This window comes from Papio anubis, chromosome 5 (assembly GCF_008728515.1).
Source record: "Papio anubis isolate 15944 chromosome 5, Panubis1.0, whole genome shotgun sequence".
In the NCBI taxonomy this organism is placed as follows: Eukaryota; Metazoa; Chordata; class Mammalia; order Primates; family Cercopithecidae; genus Papio; species Papio anubis.
The window spans coordinates 138,589,592-138,611,411 of record NC_044980.1 but is presented as its reverse complement, the minus strand read 5'-3'; the positions used below and the strand labels follow the sequence as shown (position 1 = coordinate 138,611,411).

Genomic DNA, 21,820 nt, shown 5'->3' with positions numbered 1-21,820 from the left:
TTGAGGATTTAAGTATTTCCCACCAATTGCATAAGTTCTAGGTACGGTTTACTTAACAAAAACCATTATTTTAATATTAAAAATCAGTACTTGCTTATTAAGAAAAATTTAGAAAAATACAGAAAAATGTGAAAAAGCATAAAAATCACCCTTAATCTCCCTTTTAAATAGAACCACTGTTAGCATTTTAATATATTTACTTTTAATCTCTTTTCTATACAGTTTTTTTTTCTTTTTCTTCTTTAATTATACTTTAAGTTCCAGGGTACAAGTGCACAACGTGCAGGTTTGTTACACAGGTATACATGTGCCATGTTGGTTTGCTGCACCCATCAACTCATCATTTACATTAGGTTATCTCTCCTAATGCTATCCCTCCCCCAGCACTGCACTCCTCAAAAGGCCCTGGTGTGTGATGTTCCCCTTCCTGTGTCCAAGTGTTCTCATTGTTCAATTCCCACCTATGAGTGAGAACGTGCAGTGTTTGGTTTTCTGTCTTTGTGATAGTTTGCTGAGAATGATGGTTTCCAGCTTCATTCATGTCCCTGCAAAGGCCATGAACTCATCCTTTTTTATGGCTGCATAGTATTCCATGGTGTATATGTGCTACATTTTCTTTATCCAGTCTATCCTTGATGGACATTTGGGTTTGTTCCAAGTCTTTGCTATTGTGAATAGTGCCACAATAAACATACGTGTGCATGTGTTTTTACAGTAGCATGATATATAATCCTTTGGATATATAACCAGTAATGGGACTGCTGGGTCAAATAGTATTTCTAGTTCTAGATCCTTGAAGAATTGCCACACTGTCTTCCACAATGGTTGAACTAATTTGCACTCCCACCAACAGTGTAAAAGCATTCCTATTTCTCCACATCCTCTCCAGCATCTGTTGTTTCCTGACTTTTTAATGATTGCCATTCTAATTGGTGTGAGATGGTATCTCATTGTGGTTTTGATTTGCATTTCTCTGATGACTGGTGATAATGCACATTCTTTCATGTGTCTGTTGGCTGCAGAAATGTCTTCTTTTGAGAAGTGTCTATTCATATATTTGCTCACTTTTTGATGGGGTTGTTTTTTTCTGGTAAATTGGTTTAAGTTCTTTGTAGATTCTGGACATTAGCCCTTTGTCAGATGGGTAGATTACAAGAATTTTCTCCCATCCTGTAGGTTGCCTGTTCACTCTAATGGTAGTTTCTTTTGCTGTGCAGGAGCTCTTTAGTTTAATTAGATCCCATTTGTGTATTTTGGCTTTCATTGTCATTGCTTTTGGTGTTTTAGTCATGAAGTCTTCGCCCATGCCTATGTCCTGAATGGTATTACGTGGGTTTTCTTCTAGGGTTTTTATGGTTTTAAGTCTAACATTTAAGTCTTTAATCCATCTTGAATTAATTTTTGTATAAGGTGTGAGGAAGGGATCCAGTTTCCGCTTTCTAATATGGCTAGCCAGTTTTCCCAGCACCATTTATTAAATAGGGAATCCTTTCCCCATTTCTTGTTTTTGTCAGGTTTGTCAAAGATCAGATGGTTGTAGATGTGTGGTGTTATTTCTGAGGCCTCTGTTCTGTTCCATTGGTCTATAAATCTGTGTTGGTACCAGTACCATGCTGTTTTGGTTACTGTAGCCTTGTAGTATAGTTTGAAGTTAGGTAGCGTGATGCCTCCACTTTTGTTCTTTTTGCTTAGGATTGTCTTGGCAATGCAGGCTCTTTTTTTGGTTCCATATGAACTTTAAAGTAGTTTTTTCCAATTCTCTGAAGAAGGTCATTGGTAGCTTGATGGGGATGGCATTGAATCTATAAATTACCTAGGGCAGCATAGCCATTTTCACTGTATTGATTCTTCCTATTCATGAGCATGGAATGTTCTTCCATTTGTTTGTGTCCTCTTTTATTTCACTGAGCAGTGGTTTGTAGTTCTCCTTGAAGAGGTCCTTCACATCCCTTGTAAGTTGGATTCCTAGGCATTTTATTCTCTTTGTAGGAATTGTGAATGGGAGTTCACTCATGATTTGGCTCTTTGTTTGTGTGTTTTGGTATATGGGAATGCTTGTGATTTTTGCACATTGATTTTGTATCCTGAGACTTTGCTGAAGTTGTTTACCAGCTTAAGGAGATTTTGGGCTGACATGACAGGATTTTCTAAATATACAATCATGTCATCTGCAAACAGGGACAATTTGACTTCCTCTTTTCCTAATTGAATACTCTTTATTTCTTTCTCTTGCCTAGTTGCCCTGGCCAGAACTTCCAACGCTATGTTGAATATGAGTGATGAGAGAGGGCATCCTTGTCTTTGCCAGTTTGCAAAGGGAATGCTTCCAGTTTTTGCCCATTCAGTATGATATTGATATTGGCTGTGGCTTTGTCATAAATAGCTCTTGTTATTTTGAGATACATTCAAGTTTATTGAGATACGTTCTAGTTTATTGAGAGTTTTTAGCATGAAGCCCTGTTGAATTTTGTCGAAGGGCTTTTCTGCATCTATTGAGATAATCATGTGGCTTTTGTCGTTGGTTCTGTATATATGACGGATTACGTTTAGTGATTTGAGTATGTTGAACCAGTCTTGCATCCCAGGGATGAAGCCAACTTGATCATTGTGGATAAGCTTTTTGATGTGCTGCTGGATTCAGTTTGCCAATATTTTATTGAGGATTTTCGCATCTGTGTTCATCAGGGATATTGGTCTAAAATTCTCTTTTCTTGTTGTGTCTCTGCCAGGCTTTGGTATCAGGATGACGCTGGCCTCATAAAGTTAGGGAGGATTCCCACTTTTTCTATGGATTGGAATAGTTTCAGAAGGAATGCTGTCAGCTCCTCTTTGTACCTCTGGTAGAATTCAGCTGTGAATCTGTCAGGTCCTGGACTTTTTTTGTTGGTAGGCTATTAATTATTGCCTCAATTTCAGAGCCTGTTACTGGTCTATTCAGAGATTCAACTTCTTCCTGGTTTAGTCTTGGAAGGGTGTATGTGTCCAGGAATTTATCCATTTCTTCTAGATTTTCTAGTTTATTTGCATAGACATGTTTATAGTATTCTCTGATGGTAGTTTGTATTTCTGTGGCATTGGTAGTGATATCCCCTTTATCATTTTTATTGCATCTATTTGATTCTTCTCTTTTTTCTTCTTTAGAAGTCTTGGTAGTTGTCTATCAATTTGGTTCATCTTTTCAAAAAAACCAGCTCCTGGATTCATTGATTTTTTGAAGGGTTTTTTTGTGTCTCTTATCTCCTTCAGTTCTGCTCTGATCTTAGTTATTTCTTGCCTTCTGCTAGTTTTTGAATGCGTTTGCTCTTGCTTCTCTAGTTCTTTTCATTGTGATGTTAGGGTGTCAATTTTAGATCTTTCCTGCTTTCTCTTGTGGGCATTTAGTACTATAAATTTCCCTCTGCACACTGCTTTAAATGTGTCCCAGAGATTGTGGTATGTTGTGTCTTTGTTCTCATTGGTTTCAAAGAACATCTTTATTTCTGCCTTCATTTTGTTACTTACCCAGTAGTCATTCAGGAGCAGGTTGTTTGGTTTCCATATAGTTGTGTGGTTTTGAGTGAGTTTCTTAATCCTGAGTTCTAATTTGATTGCACTGTGGTCTGAGAGACTGTTTGTCATGATTTCTGTTCTTTTGCATTGCTGAGGAGTGTTTTACTTCCAATTATGTGGTCAATTTTAGAATAAGTGTGATGAGGTGCTGAGAGGAATGTATATTCTGTTGATTTGGGGTGGAGAATTCTGTAGATGTCTATTAGGTCTGCTTGGTGCAGAGATGAGTTCAAGTCCTGGATGTCCTTGTTAACCTTCTGTCTCAATCTGTCTAATATTGACAGTGGGGTGTTAAAGTCTCCCATTATTATTGTATGGGAGTCTAAGTCTCGCTGTAGGTCTCTAAGGACTTGTTTTATGAATCTGGGTGCTCCTGTATTGGGTGTGTATATATTGATAGTTAGCTCTTCTCATTGAATTGATCCCTTTACCATTTTGTAATGGCCTTCTTTGTCTCTTTTGATCTTTGTAGGTTTAAAGTCTATTTTATCAGAGACTAAGATTGCAACCCCTGGTTTTTTATTTTGTTTTTGTTGTTGTTGTTGTTGTTGTTTTGTTTTGTTTTCCATTTGCTTGGTAGATCTTCCTTCATCCCTTTATTTTGAGCATTTGTGTGTCTCTGCACGTGAGATGGGTCTCCTGAATACAGCACACTGGTGGGTCTTGACTATTTATCCAATTTGCCAGTCTGTGTCTTTTAATTGGGGACATTTAGCCCATTTACATTTAAGGTTAATATTGTTTTGTGTGAATTTGATCCTCTCATTATGATGTTAGCTGGTTATTTTGCCTGTTAATTGATGCAGTTTCTTCATAGCATCGATAGTCTTTACAATTTGGCATGTTTTTGCAGTGGCTGGTACTGGTTATTTCTTTCCATGTTTAGTGCTTCCTTCTGGAGCTCTTGTAAGGGAGGCCTGGTGGTGACAAAATCTCTCAGCATTTGCTTGTCTGTAAAGGATTTTATTTCTCCTTCACTTATGAAGCTTAGTTTGGCTGGATATGAAATTCTGGGTTGAAAATTCTTTTCTTTAAGAATGTTGAATATTGGCCCCCACTCTCTTCTGGCTTGTAGGGTTTCTACCGAGAGATCCACTGTTCATCTGATGGGCTTCTCTTTGTGGGTAACCTAACCTTTCTCTCTGGCTGCCCTTAACATTCTTTCCTTCATTTCTACCTTGGGGAATCTGACAATTATGCGTCTTGGGGTTGCTCTTCTAGAGGAATATCTTTGTGGTGTTCTCTGTATTTCCTGAATTTGAATGTTGGCCTACCTTGCTAGGTTGGGGAGGTTCTCCTGGATAATATCCAGAAGAGTGTTTTCCAACTTGGTTCCATTCTCCCCATCACTTTCAGGTACCCCTGTCAAACGTAGATTTGGTCTTTTCACATATTTCTTGGAGGCTTTTTTCATTTCTTTTTACTCTTTTTTCTCTAACCTTGTGTTCTTGCTTCATTTCATTCATTTGATCTTCAATCACTGATACTCTTTCTTCCACTTGATTGAATCAGGTACTGAAGCTTGTGCATGCATCACAAAGTTCTCGTGGCATGGTTTTCAGCTCCATCAGGTCATTTAAGGTCTTCTCTACACTGTTTATTCTAGTTAGCCATTCGTCTAACCTTTTTTCAAGGTTTTTAGCTTCCTTGCAATGGGTTTGAACATGCTCCTTTAGCTTGGAGTGGTTTGTTATTACCGACCTTGTGAAGCCTACTTCTGTCAACTCATCACAGTCATTCTCCATCCAGCTTTGTTCCTTTGCTGGCAAGGAGCTGTGATCCTTTGGAGGAGAAGAGGCACTCTGGTTTTTAGAATTTTCAGCTTTTCTGCTGTGTTTCTCCCCATCTTTGTGGTTTTATCTACCTTTGGTCTTTGATGTTGGTGACCTACAGATGGGGTTTTGGTGTAGATGTCCTTTTTGTTGATGTTGATGCTATTCCTTTCTGTTTGTTAATTTTCCTTTTAACAGTCAGGTCCCTCAGCTGCAGTTCTGTTGGAGTTTGCTGGAGGTCCACTCCAGACCCTGTTTGCCTGGGTATCACCAGCAGAGGCTGCACAACAGCAAAGATTGCAGAACAGCAAATATTGTTGCCTCATCCTTCCTCTGGAAGCTTCATCCCAGAGGGGCACCCACCTATATGAGGTGTCTGTTGGCCCCTACTGGGAAGTGTCTCCCCGTTAGGCTACATGGGAATCAGGGACCCACTTGAGGAGGCCGTCTGTCCATTCTCAGAGCTCAACAGCTGTACTCAACCACTGGTCTCTTCAGAGCTGTCACACAGGGACAATTAACTCTGCAGAAGCTGTCTGCTGCCTTTTGTTCAGCTATGCCCTGCCCACAGAGGTGAAGTCTATAGAGGCAGTAGGCTGTGCTGAGCTGTGGTGGACTCTGCCCAGTTCAAGCTTCCCGGTGGCGTTGTTTACCTACCCAAGCCTCAGTAATGGCGGATGCCCCTCCCTCAGCCAGGCTGCTGCCTTGCAGTTTGATCTCAGACTGCTGCATTAGCAGTGAGCAAGGCTCCGTGGGTGTGGGACCCACTGAGTCAGGCACAGGAGAGAATCTTCTTGTCTGCTGGTTGCTAAGACCTTGGGAAAACTGCAGTATTCAGGTGAGAGTGCCCGTTTTTCCAGGTACAGTCTGTCCCAGCTTCCCTTGGCTAGGAAAGGGAAATCCCCCGACTTCTTGTGCTTCCCAGGTGAGGCAACGCTCCACCCCATTTCGGCTTGCCCTCCATGGGCTGTACCCACTGTCCAACCAGTCCGAATAAGCTGAACCAGGTACCTTAGTGGGAAATGCAGAAATCACCTGTCTTCTGCATCGGTCATGCTGGGAGCTACAGACCGGAGCTGTTCCTATTCAGCCATCTTGGAACGGATCTCTTCTCTACAGTTTTATAATATAAATTCTATGTCACAGAAGATAAAATCTGTTATACCTTTTGCTACTTAATTTGTATCATAAACATGTTTCCATATTATTTTCTTATTTTTTCATATGAGGCAGGAGAATCACTTGAATCTGGGAGGCAGAGGTTGCAGTGAGCCAAGATTGCACCACTGCACTCCAGCCTGGTGACAGGGCAAGACTCTGTATCCCAAAAAAAAAAAAGAAAAAATGAATAGTGAAGTGGTAGGATCAGAAGATTTTTTTAAAAATCTACCTTTCTACTAAGAAGAAGTATCTCCTCTCCCTTTTAAAAATGACTATATAACTTTTCATATTGTGGCATTTCTACTGTTGAACATTTAAGTTGTTTTCAATTTTTTTCCCAGTATGAATAATATTTTGGGGAGTATCTTTAAATAAATATCTTTCTTTAAAATTATTTTCTGAAGAGAAATAATTGGGTAGAAAGGAATGGATTTTTTTTCATTTATTTTATTCTTGCTTATCAAAGTAAGATGAACTTATCACAAACAAGTAAAATATGATTAAACTGGGAAAGAAGAAACAAACACTCAAAATCCTCCACCCAGTTGCCAGAGGCAACTGATATTAGCGTTTTGCCACAACTTCTTTGGATATATGGAGCTACAGTATTTTCTTTCTTAGGAGGTTTCAAAGATATAAATATTTTTTAAGGCTTTTGATAATACTGCCAAAATTGCTTTCAATTTATCAATTTGTTCTTCTTCTTGAAGTGTATTTGTGACTATTCTGGAACCATCAACATCTGAAAATTTTCGCATGAGCATGATTGTTTCAAAACTTCCCATGATTTTAGGTTGGCTCACTGAAAATCTGTCTGTGAACATGGGAAATGGCATAAAAAATATTGAACAAAATGTTACTTGGAAAACTCATCTCCAGCTTTGTTTTTGTTGTTGTTACTGGCGTTCATTTTGGGGCAACTGAAAATGTTTACTTGACAAGTAATTGTGGAAGTCAGCTCACTGGTTTTTCTAGATGAAGATAGGCTATTGGTTATTTATTAATATTTGTTTCCTGGGAGAGATAGAAAAAAATAATCTTCTAGTTAGGAGTTCCCAATCTTTTTCATGGCATGGCATAGATAGAAAATAATAATTGTTGCATGCCTTGGTCTCAGCTACTCAGGAGACTGAGGAGGGAGGATTGCTTGAGCCCAGGAGGCAGAGGTTGCAGTAAGCTAAGATTGCACCACTTCACTCCAACCGGGGTGACAAAGCAAGACCATGTCTCCAAAAAAAAAAAAAAAAAAAAAGGAAAATAATAATTGTTACATTTATATATGTGTGTGTGTATATGTATATATATATATATACACACACACAATTTTTTTATATACATATACACACACAATTTTTTAAGAGACAGAGTTTCACTCTGTTATCCAGGCTGGAGTATAGTGGCATAATTGTAGTTCACTTTAGCCTCAAATTCATGGGCTCAAGCAATCCTCTTGCCTCAGCCTCCTGAGTAGCTGGGACTACAGACATGCACCACCATGCCCATATAATTTTTTAAAAACTTTTTGTAGAGACAAAGTCTCATTTTGCTGCCCAGGCTGGTCTCAAACTCTTGGGCTCAAGCAATCCTTCCACCCCAGTCTCCTGAGTAGCTGGGGTTACAGATGCGAGCCACCATGCCCAGCTTGATATTGTTCTATATGGTGAAGTAAATGAATAAGGCTAATGTAGTCCTGGGGCCCACCTGGCTGCCATGAGGGCTGAGAGATCAAGGTCTCAGTCTCCTGTAATTCATTGATGGTATGTCCCAGACAACTCTGCATCCTGGGGGAGTTATAATGTTACGAAAAGTGTATCTTTCTTTTGCTTTAAACATTGTTTCCCTAGTTCTTCTCTCCCACCTATTTCTTGTACCAGTTACACAGGGAGTTTACAACTGTGACACCTTTCCTTAGTAGAAAGGTAGATTTAAAAAAAAAAAAAAGTCTTCTGATCCTACCTCTTCACTATCTTTTTTTTTTTTTTGATGGTGTCTCGCTCTGTTGCCAGGCTGCAGTGCAGTGGTGCAATGTTGGCTCACTGCAACCTCTGCCTCCCGGGTTCAAGTGATTCTCCTGCCTCAGCCTCCCAAGTAGCTGGGACTATAGGTGCCCGCCACCATGCCTGGCTAATTTTTGTATTTTTAGTAGAGACAGGGTTTTACCATGTTGGCCAGCATGGTCTCGATCTCTTGACCTAGTGATCCACCTGCCTCAGCCTCCCAAAGTGCTGGGATTACAGGCGTGAGCCACTGCGCCCAGCCCCCTTTTCAATATTCTACACAAAATATGCTCAATTCCTTTTTAAAAAGCTTTGTGTATTTGGTTTCTCTCACCTGAAGTCATTCATTCAACAATTACTGAGTTCTATTATGTACTGGGCACTTTGATAAACACTGGAAATATATAGATGGTAAGGACAGCTTCTGACTGCAAGGTGTTCACAGTTAAATGGTGGGAAAAATAGGAAGGGCAAGGGAAAGTGAGAAGCACCTGAATGGCGGTAGGTCCGAAAGTCCAATGGCATTCTCCCTGGGGCAGGTGGGAAGGCTGCCCAGAAGCAGCGACATTTGAGGTATGACTTGAAGGAGGAATGGAAGTTTGACACTCTAAATCAGGAAACAGAGTACTGGATAAGAGACAGAAACTTGTGGGTTTGAGAAATGGGTAAGCTTCTTGTTGGTGTAACTGGAACATCAATCCCAGGCAGCCCCTGGAAGAGTGACAGAGGGCAAGGCTGGAAAGGAAGGAAGGTGAGGCTGGTTTTTGAGGGGCTTTGCCTGTCACATGGAACAGTTAAGATTTATGCCCTGAACCACTGGAAAAGATTTTTCAGCAGGAGACTGACACCTGCAGACTTGTTGTTTTGGACTATCGCTCTCACATCAATATGGAGAATGGAATTGGTGGTGAGTAGGGAAGTCCTTGGGAGACAGCTGCAACTTTAAAAACAGAAGTGATGAGGGTTTGACGTAGGGCCAGGGTGACAGGGGTGGATGAAAGAAGGCAGTGGTGATAGAATCCATGTGAATGGGCTGGGCGTAGTGGCTCAGGCCTGTAATCCCAGCACTTTGGGAGGCTGAGGCGGGTGGATCACGAGGTTAAGAGAATGAGACCGTCCTGGCCAACATGGTGAAACCTCATCTCTACAAAAAATACAAAAATTAGCTGGGTATGGTGGCGCATGCCTGTAGTCCCAGCTACTCGGGAGGTTGAGGCAGGAGAATTGTTTGAACTCAGGAGGTGGAGGTTGCAGTGAGCCGAGATCGCGCCACTGCACTCCAGCCTGGCAACAGAGCGAGACACTGTCTAAAAAAAAAAAAAAAAAAAAAAAAGAATCCATGCGAATGGCTGTAGGGGAACAGGAGGAGGGGTCAATTTGGGCAACTCAGTGAATGGTGATGCTGGTAGCAAAGACAGGGAGAAAGGCTTTACTCCACTTTCAGCTCCTCACATCCAACCTACCCTTTTCCACCCAGCCCAAGGACACTTTTCTTTACAAACCTTCTTCCATCCTTATTTCCGTAGAGACCACTTCTTCCCAGAGTGGCTATTCTGGGATTCAGCTGTGGGCAATTTGCTCTCTAAGCATGAGGTTATTATTTCACCTGTATTAGGTCTGTTCCCTGCATGGGATTGTAGGACTGTTCTCAGGCCCAGGTCACATGCTTCTGTGCTATTCACCCCAGCCACTATATCAGTGTCGGGCATTTATGAAGTCCAACAGGCAGTGGGGACTTGTGCTGTGCTTTCAAATGAAATCTTAAATATAAAATACATACCAAGTAGAGCTGCTCTGGTTAGTGTAGGGGGAGAAGGCCCAGAATCCAGGACCCTCGGCCTTCTCCTGTTTTTAGCAGCAGCCCCCAAGAACCTCCACTGTACCTAAGACCTCATTTCCTCTTCTAGGACAGAACTGGAAAACTTCTGGTTACGTGGACTGATCATGGGTTTTGAAGTCAGATAGATCTGGGTTCAAATCCTTGCTCTGTCACTTACTTAGGTGTAATAGAGCAGACAAATGATGAAGACAAATGACAAGTGGCTCTAAGCCTCATTTTCCCCTCTGTAAAAAAGATAACATTTTCTTTGTAGGGTTATTGTCAGGATGAAGTAAAATAATGCATGTAACAATCTCTGGCACTTATGAAATGCTCACTAGATTTTAATTGTCATTGCTAACAGTAAGAAGACACTTGTTAACTAATTGAGTGTCTGATCCTTATTGAATTGGTACATGTCCAGTCTAAATAAACTTCTTCATCCTCAGGTTAAGAAAAGCTAGGGTTGGGGTGAAGTCATGGTGAGCTTGGGATTATGAGAAGAATCAATCTTGTCTTACATTCCATCCACTCCATCAAACCAGAATCGCCTGCCTTTTCATGAAGGTCTATCAATATTTAATGTATGGGTGTCAGTTGCTGTAAACTGACCATACCCCAGCAACAACTTGAATTAATTATATGCAGGAGGAGAGAAAATAAAATGCCTTTTTCTCAGAGGCCCAAGTTTCACCGGCTACACGGAAGGCTGGAAACCACAGGGTGAACTTTCTGCAGATGGAGGACCCCGAAAAGAAAGTGAATCAGAAGAGTGATGGCAAACCCCGGAAAGTACGATTTAAAATCTCCTCCTCCTACAGCGGTCGAGTACTGAAGCAGGTCTTTGAGGATGGGCAGGAATTAGAGTCACCAAAGGAGGAATACCCTCACAGTTTTCTGCAAGAGTCTCTTGAACCAATGGATGGTGTTTATGGGACTGGGGAAGCCCCCAGGCCCAGGGAAGCCCCCAGGCCCCAGCTGTACTCCCCTAAGCTGACTGCTCAGAGGATCAGTGTGTTTAGAGAGGGTAATGCCTACACCTTGGCAGGTGGCCAGCCTCTGTTCAACGATTACAAGGCGAATGACCATAAGGTTGGTATTGTGCATGGCACATAGGCTTTAAGGGTAGGGCTTCCTAAAATGTGTTTAGAGAAATGCCTAAATGGTTCAGATTTGTGTCTTGCTCACCCTCTGGTACCAACGAGAGCAATTGGTGCACCAAATGGGAAGCTGTTATTAGACGAATATTTCCGGGGTAAAAATAACATGCTTGTTGACTACTAATTGGAAAGTGCAATGAGCATATATAGTATTCAAATTCCATCCAAGGTAATACATTGTAATTGGGTCTTTGACTGAGTTTTCCTAGAATGTAAATTAAATAGAGGTGCAGTGGTTTTCAGGTTGTCAGACTGCGGTTTTAGACAATTATGCAGTCTTTTTGTTTCCTGAAAGAGCTGAGTATTTGAAAGTGCTCATTTTACTCCAGCCAATTATTCAGCTTGCAGTTTATCCATGTCTTGTTTTTTACCCCCATTGCCTTCCTCCTACTGCCTACTTTGTCTCTTTATTTTTCCTTTCCGTTGCTCGTTAGCATAAGCTCTGGGTAGTTGGAGTCCTGGGAAGGGATGGTGAAACGCAAATCAGCCAGAGGACATGTTATGTGGGGAAGAAGTTTGAGCTAATGGTTCAATTGAAACATGTGTTTAATCTATGAATTTCAATTACTTTCCAGTACCACGGATAATCAAAAGTCCATACATGATTTTCTTTTAAGGTAGAACCTGGAAAACATTCACTGATATCCAAAAATTCATAGGAGATGTATATATGCTGTCAGTGGGACCATTAATGCCTTTTTAAAAAAGATAAAATACAATTATGTAATGTATCCATGGTATTAATGAATAGCACACCAGGATGTGTTCTCATCTTTAAAGTGTGAGAGCCAGATAATTACTCTTGAATTATTTTTATTGTTAGTTTCCTAAGGGAATAGATAATGCATCTATTGCAGATAAATGTATTACTGGCTTTACTGGCATTGGTAATTATAGGCATGTTCACAATTACCAAAGATAACAGTAGGCTTGTTTTTGATATTAAAGGGGGCTGAAATGAATGACCTCTTATCTTAATGGGGTGACTTACGCGTTACAAAGTGTCGTCACATGCTATCTCTGTCTGTATCAATGGCATTGGGTCTTCACCATAACCTTGGGGAGAAAAGCCAAAGTATGGTCATTCCCATTTTGCAGATGAGAAAAATTGAGGGCCAAGTTGTTAAGGGATCCATCTGATACTACAGAGTCAGAATAAGAATCCAGATCTTCTGATTCCACAAATGTTTTTCTTTAGGGCATGTTCCTTTTTTTAGAGAACCATATTATTACATGATAATAATAGCTACCATTTGTTGAGTGCTTATTAGGTCCTAGATACTTGGCTAGTCTTGTACTTACACTATTTCTTTTGAACTATGTCTTACTTGTAGATTTAGAATTCACAAAGTCACAGTTCATTCAAACCTTATACAAGGCCAAGTAGATACATTTTGGGTTGCTTGATCTTTATAAGTCATGTGCTAAATTTAGCATTGATGTAAATGTATAATTTTTTTTCTTTTTTAGAGACAGGGTCTCACTGTGTCACCCTGGTTGGAGTGCAGTGGTATGATCATAACTCACAGCAATCTCAAACTCCTGGGCTCAAGGGATCCTCCTGCCTCAGCCTCCCTGGTAGCTAGGACTATAGAATTTATAAATCTAGGTAAATGAGTCTCCACGGCAGCATGGCTCCGTTGGTTAAAACACAGTACTCTATGAGTTTTAGAGGCCACGTTGAAGGTCCAATTCCTGCTTGGCCCCGTTATCTCTGTTTTCTTTCTTTCCTGATCAAGTTCCCCATCCCAATCATAGCCAGCTTCTGAGCATGAGAGTGGCCAGGATGGATTCATGCAGCTCCACACCCTGGAACCATTTGTCAATGTGGTATTTATGAAAAAGAAGAAAATGAGAGCTAATGTCATGACTTTTCAATAACGAATCCAAGTGTAAAACACCTCCTAGTAAATAGTGACTATGAGACTACATTGGGTAGCAATTAAGTGCAATAATTGAAAGCAAGGGCTCTGAACTCAAACAGATATATGTACACCATTGTTCATAGCAGCATTATTCTCAATTGCCTAAAGGTGGAAAGAACCCAAATGTCTATAGATTGATGAATGGAGAAACAAGATGTGGTTTGTACATACAACACAATATTATTCAGCCTTGAAAAGGAAGGACATTTTGACACATGCACAACGTGGATGACCCTTGAAGACGTTATACTAAATGAAATAAGCCAGTCACAAAAACACAAATACTGTATGATTGCACTTATTTGAGGTACCTAGAGTAGTCAAAATCATAGAGACAGCAAGCAGAATGGTGGTTGGCAGGGGCTGGGGGCAGGGGAGAAGAAGAGTCATTGTTTAATGGATACAGAGTTTCAATTTGGGAAGAAGAAAACCTTCTGGAGATGAATGGTGGTGATGGCTGCACAGTAATGTGAATGCACTTAATGCCACTGAATTATACACTTAGAAAGGGTTAAAATGGTAAATTCTATGTTATGTACAGATTACCATGATGATAAATATATATATATATAAAACAAGGGCTTTGATGCCAGTCAAACCTGAGCTTGATGTTCAGTCCTACCCATTTACTGCCTAAGCTTGAACAAGCTAGTTAACCCTGTTGACCTTCGGCATCATTGTGATATGAGGGTAATCAAAGGACTTGCTTAAGAGAGTTGTTGTGATGATTTTAAAAGATAATACATAAGAAGCTCTTAGCATTGTGCCTGGCACATTTTATGCACTTAGCAAATGTTACCCACCATTGTAATAACGAGCAGGTTCTTATCAAAGAAATGTTGAGTCTTAAATTTTGTGTGATGGGTAGAGGAAAAGGTTATAAATAATTAAAATATTTTAAGCAATTAAAACTGAAGTTTATAAGGTTCAAAGAAAATGGAAGGGAAAAGGAAGGGAGGTAACATTTACTGAACACCTACTTTAAACATATTGCATAATTTCATCTTCACAAGATGTCTATGAGAGTTTTACAGATTGGAAAAACAGTAGTTCATAAGGGTTAACTAACTTGCAAATCTCACACAGTTGCCAAATAACATTTTAATACAATTTAAACTCAGGTCTGTCTATCTCCAAAGCCACTGAATTTCTAGTACCCAATAAGGCATTTCTGCATTTAAAAACAGAACAGTGGAAAGATGTAATAGTGCCTGATCAATAATCTCTAGGCATGTTGCCACAGACAAAAGAGTATTTACAAGTGCTCAATCACACAGGTTGCCATTCTGTGCACTAGGAGGAAATGAAAAATTCTTGGCTCTGTCCTGGCCCTCTATCATGTAGGAGTGGGTGTTCCTCATTGACATTTGATGTAACCACATAATGTGAACTTTCATTACACCCAGAGAGTTTCCTTAGACACAAGGAAGAATTTGCCTATCAGGGTAACTAAAACTTTTACACCTTAAAAGTGATTCGAGACCCTCCATCTTTGGGGTACATCAAAAAATAAACTTGCTCTCTTGGGTGTCTCACTGAGCAGCTCAGAAACAGGGGTTTGGAGTAGGTGATCTCAGATTCTCTTAGCATATTGAGAGTTTTGTCTTGAAAAAAAGAAATCAGCTCTAGAAATGAAAAGCTTCCTAGTAACTGAACCTCATTGGCTATTACTAGAAGTAGAAATGGAACCTTCCAAAAGTACCACCATCCTTATCTTCTGATATTCAGAAACTGATAGTCCAGAGTGTGAAATAAGAATCCAGCCTGCATAAAACAATAGGAAATGGAAGCTGCTACACGATCCCTTGAAGAAAGGGAGAGAAAATAGGACCAGATAGGAAGCTTGTGGCTTAATAAATAATTATTGCAAACTCCATGGGTGTTTCAAGAAAGAGAGCCTGAATATTGAAGTCTTGCTCAAGCCAGGTTATGGCTGAATATACAAGGGCCTTAAATACAAGACTGCTTAACTGTAGCATATAAATAGATTTGGTTTATACAGTCTTACAAGCAGGGCAGAATATTTCATGCTGAGGTATTTAGTTGTGTAGTATGATTGTGCATGCACTACAGAAGAATAATTTTAAATAACAACAATGGCAACAATACTCACAATCTGCATAGTATCTCCAGCTTTTGTGAACACTGTTTTACAGGTTTTTCATGGCACCTCCCACCCCCAGAAGTTGACACAGGAACCTTGCTCAATCAGCAGAGAAGCCAATAGAGTGTTGGAGAAGGTACTGAGACTTGGGTTCCTAAGTATGAACTCTTACATCGCTAGGTTTAGGGATGTTAGAGGCTCCCTGAGGGGAGGCTGGGATAATTGGAGGGCACTCAAGAGTCTCAGGACAACACATGTTTACCACTCATTTCTGTATTTTAATTACTAGCTTGTCTGTGGCGATGCTGGATGTCAGTCCCTTTGCAAATGAGCAAACTAAAGTTGAGAGGTTACATGACTTTCCTGTATGTCACAATCACACTACACAACTAGATACCTCAGCATGAAATATTCTGCTCTGCTTACAGAACTGTATAAACCAAATCTGTTTAGATGCTGCTGTCAGGCAGTCTTTTATTTAAAGTAATTTCTAAACAGTTACCCTCCAGTCCTCTTTTCTGCACTGTGGTATTGTCCAGGTTTATTCCTGAGCAAATGATTAAGTAACACATGAAAAATCCATGCAAGAGAACAAAAGCTATTAATAATGATGCTTTAGAAGTCTATTTATTGGCACAGACGATTTTCATATTATATAGGTAATGAAAAAATAGGTTGCAACAGAGTATATATTATGATCCTATTTTTTTTGGGGGGGAATACTTTTAAATAGTGTGATATAGGTGGTAAAAATATGGGCTTTAGGATGACAGATTGGGTTTCAATTCTAGTCACAGTGCCCGAGTAACTCTGTCACCTTGGTGAGGCACTTAACCCCACTGAGGCTCAGTCTCCTCACCTTAAAATGTGGAAACCATAGCATCTGCCTCATAGGGATGTTTGGGGAGAAACCGAGGCAATGTTGGTAAAATGCCTAGCATGATGCCTGAGACACAAATAGTGCCAATAAATGGTATCTACTAATATTATTATTTATGCTGATAAAAAATTGGAGAGATATTTATATAAAACAAAAAAGTATCCCTCTGTATTTATTAAACACTCATTGTACCTAGTCCTGCATTGGCTGTTGGGGTATGCAGTACAAATAGAAGCTGTAGCCCCTGCCCTCCAGACTCTCATACTGAGTAGTTCAGCTTTGATTGGTCACCAGCAACAGGAAGAAGGAAGCTGGCTTTCATGGCTTTTAGAGAGAGCAAACAGACCAGGGAATGAACTGTGACTTTGGGGTCTGATGGGATCAAAAATGCTGGGTGGTGGAAGTTCCTTCTCTGCTGTTTCCTGGTGTGTTGGACAGGTTCTGCAGCCCTCTACTTGGTGATTGGTGGTAAAGTTTCCATGCTCATTCTCCATTTCTCTAGCCCCTACCTATTATAGATTTTGGAAAGATAATCATCTACACTAATAACCTGAAAATCATTCGAACCCCAATGGACAAGAGAGACTTTGTGAGGAAAATTCTCCAGAAGGAAGAAGAGGCTGAAGAAGAGTCTCTGATGAACAAAGAAGAAAGCTATGGAGGCAGGGACCAGCAAGATAGACCTTTGGTGGAGGCAGAAAGCACATTCCCCCATAACCGGTATACACAGGTGCGTTGGGGAGCTTGACTGTCCTACTCGGAGTTGGCCCTACAGCAATGGTCTCCAAGCTGGCTTGATTGTGCACTGCTTAAGTAAAACCTTTTGAATATGAATACTTAAGATATCTAAATTTGAAGATATGAGGAATTTTAACATTTGCTATATTTTAATGGTACATTGTTAGCAATAGCAGTTATAAGTCCATATTTCAGATACTCTAAATTTTTAATTTTTTGGCTGACTTCTTTTTAGATTTGATTAAATATTTATTGTTTTTGCTGTACAATGTAGTTTATGAACAGCTGGTTCTAGAGGTGGAAAAAAGTCAGCCCTATTTTCTTTTTTCTTTCTTTCTTTTTTTTTTTCTTTGAGAAGGAGTTTCGCTCTTTTTGCCCAGGCTGGATTGCAATGGCATGATCTTGACTTACTGCAACCTCTGTCTCCTGGATTCAAGTGATTCTCCTGCCTCAGCCTACCAAGAAGCTGGGATTTCAGGCATCCACCACCATGCCTGTCTAATTTTTCTTGTATTTTTAGTAGAGACAGGGTTTCACCATGTTGGCCAGGCTGGTCTTGAACTCCTGTCTTCAAGTGATCCGCCTGCCTCGGCCCCCCAAAGTGCTGGGATTACAAGCATGAGCCACCACACCTGGCCTGGCCCTATCTTTTCTTATAGATTCACTTGTTCTTCTGTTATTGGTGTTATCCTTGATCCATAGTCTCCTGGAAGACATCATGTAAAATCATGATTCCATTTGGCAGATTAGTTTAGTTAAAACTAAGGAGTATCCTTTGTAAATCCACTAGACCAGGCACAAGTAAACTGCAATATGTTGCAATGTGCTGAAAGTGAACAAATGAGCTGGACGCCACTGTCAGCAACATTTGAACGTCACTCTTACTCTAGGGTCCCTTGAGTACCACACTTGTCTAGTGACGGCCTAACCTAATATGGCTGTTGGTGTCCACCAGTTTATTAAAAGTTAGTATAAAAATTCTTTTAAAAATGTGAATAAAGCTTAATATCTGCCTAATTGTAGATAAAAAGCAAATATAAATAGTTCCAATGTTTTCCTCTCATACCCCTTAGAAGTGTGTACACACCACCCTGGAAACCATTGCTCAGACATGCTCACACTGGGGGAGGAGGGCTGATAGTCATTAATTCACAGTGTGAGGTTGGGGGTGGAGGAAGCAATTTTGATGAATTTAAGCCAAAAGATTAAAAGCTTGGGTAGCTGGATAAATGAATTTTCTCTCTCTTAGATTCCATCTCTTGGGACTTGATGTTTTCTGTGGGATTCACTTTAATCTCCTGGGATTGCTATGGAAAAATGGGTCAGGGGCTTTCTGGAACTTGAGTGATGTCTCCACTCTGGGAGGGTTCAGATGATGAGAACAAGAAGGTCATGACTGGGCTTTGAGTGATGGCCTTAGACAAGAGGCACCAAAGGCTCCTTCTTATCTCATTTCTCCCATATCATGAGTCTATCTACCTCTCCACAATTTCTCTAAAATCTACTTTTTTCTTTCTTCCTTTCTACCTCTCCTTCCCTTCCCCTAGAGCATAAGCAACTGGGACTCTAGCAAAAGGTTCTGAAAGCTCTGCTCACATCCACTCACGTACTTTCCAACCTGCCCCCACACTCAAAAATATATTTTTAAATGTAATCTGATTAGGTCATCCCCTTTGTCACTGTATTAGTCCGTTTTCACATTGCTATAAAGATGGTACTTGAGACTGAGTAATATATAAACAAAGGAGGTTTCATTGACTCACAGTTCCAGATGGCTGGGAGGCCTCAGGAAACTTACAATCTTGCTGGAAGGTGAAGGGGAAGCAAGGCATGGCTTACATGGAAGTAGGGGAGAGAAAGAGAGAGAGAGAGTGCTTGAGAAAGTACCATGCTTTAAAACCACCAGCTCTGGTGAGAACTCACTTATCACGAGAACAGCATGAGGGAAACCGCCCCCATGATCCAATCACCTTCCACCAGGTTCCCCCCTTGACACATGGAGATTACAATTCAAGATGAGATTTGGATAGGGACACAGAGCCAAACCATATCAGTCACCCCCTCTAAGCTTTCAGTGTCTTTTCATTGCTTGGGATAAAACCCCAAACTCCTTACTTGTCCTAGAAAGCTCTGTGTAGCCTGGCCTCTGTTGGCCCCTCCAGCATCATCTCTTACATATCTCTTCTCATGCTCTTGACCCCAGACACACTGCCCATCTCCCCATCTCCATCCCTCATGTATTATTTTCTCTTTGCTACCAGAGGCCAATCCCCTCTGCCTTGAATGTCCCCAGACTCCCTACCACCTTGCCTTCAGCTTCTGAGATCTCAGAAGAGGCATCACTTCCTCAGAGGGATCTTCCCTGGCTTCCATGAGGAAAAAATCCTATAGGATTGACCTGTCAGTGCACCTTACACCCCTCTTCACAGTTGCAATCTTACTTTAATTTGTGTGATTATTTGGTTGGTGTTTGCTCTTACCAATTAGGTCTCCATGAGGGCAGGCCTGGCCATGTTTACGCTGGGTGCAACATTGTAGTTCCAGTATCAGAAAAATACAGCCTGGCATATAACAGATAACCAGTGAATATTAGTTAAATGTTTGTGGAAAGAATACTGGAATTTGAGACCAAAGTGCCAGCTGGTAAGAAGTCTTTGGCCATTACCTTCGCTCATCTTCTATGCAGAACTATTAAGAACCTATCCTGGGCCGGGTGTGGTAGTTCAGGCCTGTAATCCCAGACAGAGGAGGGAGGATCCCTTGAGCCCAGGAGTTCGAGACTAGCCTGGGCAACATAATGAGACCTGTCTTTACAAAAAAATTTTTTTATAAAAGAACCTAACCTGGCAGCAGGCAGATGACTAAACATGTTGATCCAAAGCGCTACCTTCCCACTATAAAATTTTTAAATGCTATTATCTATCATACTATATTGTAAGTTGTAGGAGCATGTATTTTCAGAAGAGGACCAGAAATGATAAAAGGCAGGTCATACTTCAGGCCTGATTAAAAAAGCAAGAGTAAGCCTGATATGACAATTACCTTTAAGCTCAATTTGGAGAGATCTGTGTTTTTTAGCTGTAATGCTATAAACTAGGACAGAGGTGTGCAGCAGAAGTTTGCTGTGAAAGGTTATATTTCACTTGTCTGTCCTTTAAACTCTGTTTTAAATTGCTATTTGTTTGCCCAATCCCTCATGCAGTAAATGCTCAGACAAGTTTTATTTCAAAAGAGAAGGTCAAAGAACATCAAGGAGCCCCTTCTGACCAAGAGCCTCTTTGTTCTGTTAGGTGGAACGGGGCAGCAGTGAGAATCTGATGAAAGAGTAGGGCAAGGCTGAAAGCCGGGCCAGACTTGAGCCTCTGTATTAACTATCAAAGAAGAGGAGAGGAATAATTGAATTGAGCCACAGCAAAAGGTGGAAGGGGAAAAATTTGGCTTTGTGCTCAGTGAATTTGAGGCCATAAATCATCTGGGTTTCTTTATGCTTTATGTGATCTCACTTTGAGATAATAGCAATAATCATCTCATCATAATCAAAATCATAATAGCTGCCATTTATTGAGGACTCACGATAGCTAGGCACCATGACCAATGCTCCATGCAATAGTTCATTTAACTCTTTCAAGAACTCTGTGAGGTAGATATTATTAAAAGTCACATTCTGCAGCTAGGGAAACTGAGGCTTAGAGAGGTTAAATAACTTGCCAGAGGACATTACAGCCAGTAGTCAAATCTAGGTCCATCTGTTGAACAATCTCATGACCATAACCACCCTATTTTGCAGTCTCAATTGGCGTTGGTTACCATCTTCAGGGCTACACAAGCCTTGGAGTCTTCAGTAAAAGATCAAGCCCCTCTTCTTGGTCATGGAGCTAGTAAGAGGTGGATTGGTGGGTCTGTTGGGTTCTAGAATCTAAGCAATGCTGTGCAACTATGTTCTATATCCTACTAAATATTTTCTGAGAATAATTTAAAAGATAGAAAGGAAGAAAGAGGCTTATAGTATATAAGTCTTGTATAGAGTGGTGCTTATTAAATACTTGCTGAATTAACTGAATGATTAAAAAGAGCATGTTGAGGGTAAGTGGTCAGAGAGTGGTAACCCAGAATAAGAATGGAAACTCCAGTGAAACTTCTAATAATGTAGCGCACCCTAGAACTATATGACATTAGGTATAATTTGATGGAAGACTTGTTCTTATTCTCTACAGCAGGCTTACTAGGTCATTTCATTAATCTTTCAATATCTGATCTGGCATTTTATGCAAATGAATTTTTGGATCACATGTATAGCATTATGGTAGGATTTTACTGTACTTTCCCTCACAGTGTGGACTTATGTTATTAAAATCTCACTGGTATGAAGTACAAAACATAAAACCTAATGGATTTGGCAGGAAATGAATCGTGGCAATTTGTTTTAAGAATATTTTTGCAAATACGTATTATTTTGAATATTTTAAGAGAAGAAAACAAATTCTCCACTGTTAATATACTAAAATACGGTAGCAATCAATAAAATATTAACAAAAGGGTACATAGACATGATTTGAGTTTTTGTCAATTGGGTAATTACTTTCACTCCTTAAATCTAGAATAAATAAAATTCAGTACCTTCTTAGGCAATTTGCAGCATGATGGAGCTATTTTCAAAACTTATGCCTCCCTTTTCAGGGATTATTTTTATTCTTACATTATAAATGAAAGCTGAA

At 40.3% G+C, this 21,820-nt stretch overlaps 1 protein-coding gene across 5 annotated transcripts in view; it reads left to right on the top strand.

The window, feature by feature from the left end:
* LOC101016189 (PRELI domain-containing protein 2) overlaps positions 1 to 21,820 on the top strand; it is a 214,035-nt gene that overhangs the window by 84,496 nt on the left and 107,719 nt on the right. The window contains exons 1-2 of one of the 5 annotated variants that reach the window (XM_003900298.5): positions 9,818 to 11,390; positions 16,870 to 17,097. The exons of 1 other annotated variant lie outside the window; for it this stretch is intronic. In XM_003900298.5, the coding sequence (XP_003900347.2) occupies positions 11,037 to 11,390; positions 16,870 to 17,097 (582 nt within the window). In that variant the 5' untranslated portion in view covers positions 9,818 to 11,036. Of the gene's footprint in view, positions 1 to 9,817; positions 11,391 to 13,916; positions 15,624 to 16,869; positions 17,098 to 21,820 lie in introns of those variants that run through there. 3 more of the 5 variants (XM_031666519.1, XM_031666518.1, XM_031666517.1) reach the window with 3 other exon arrangements.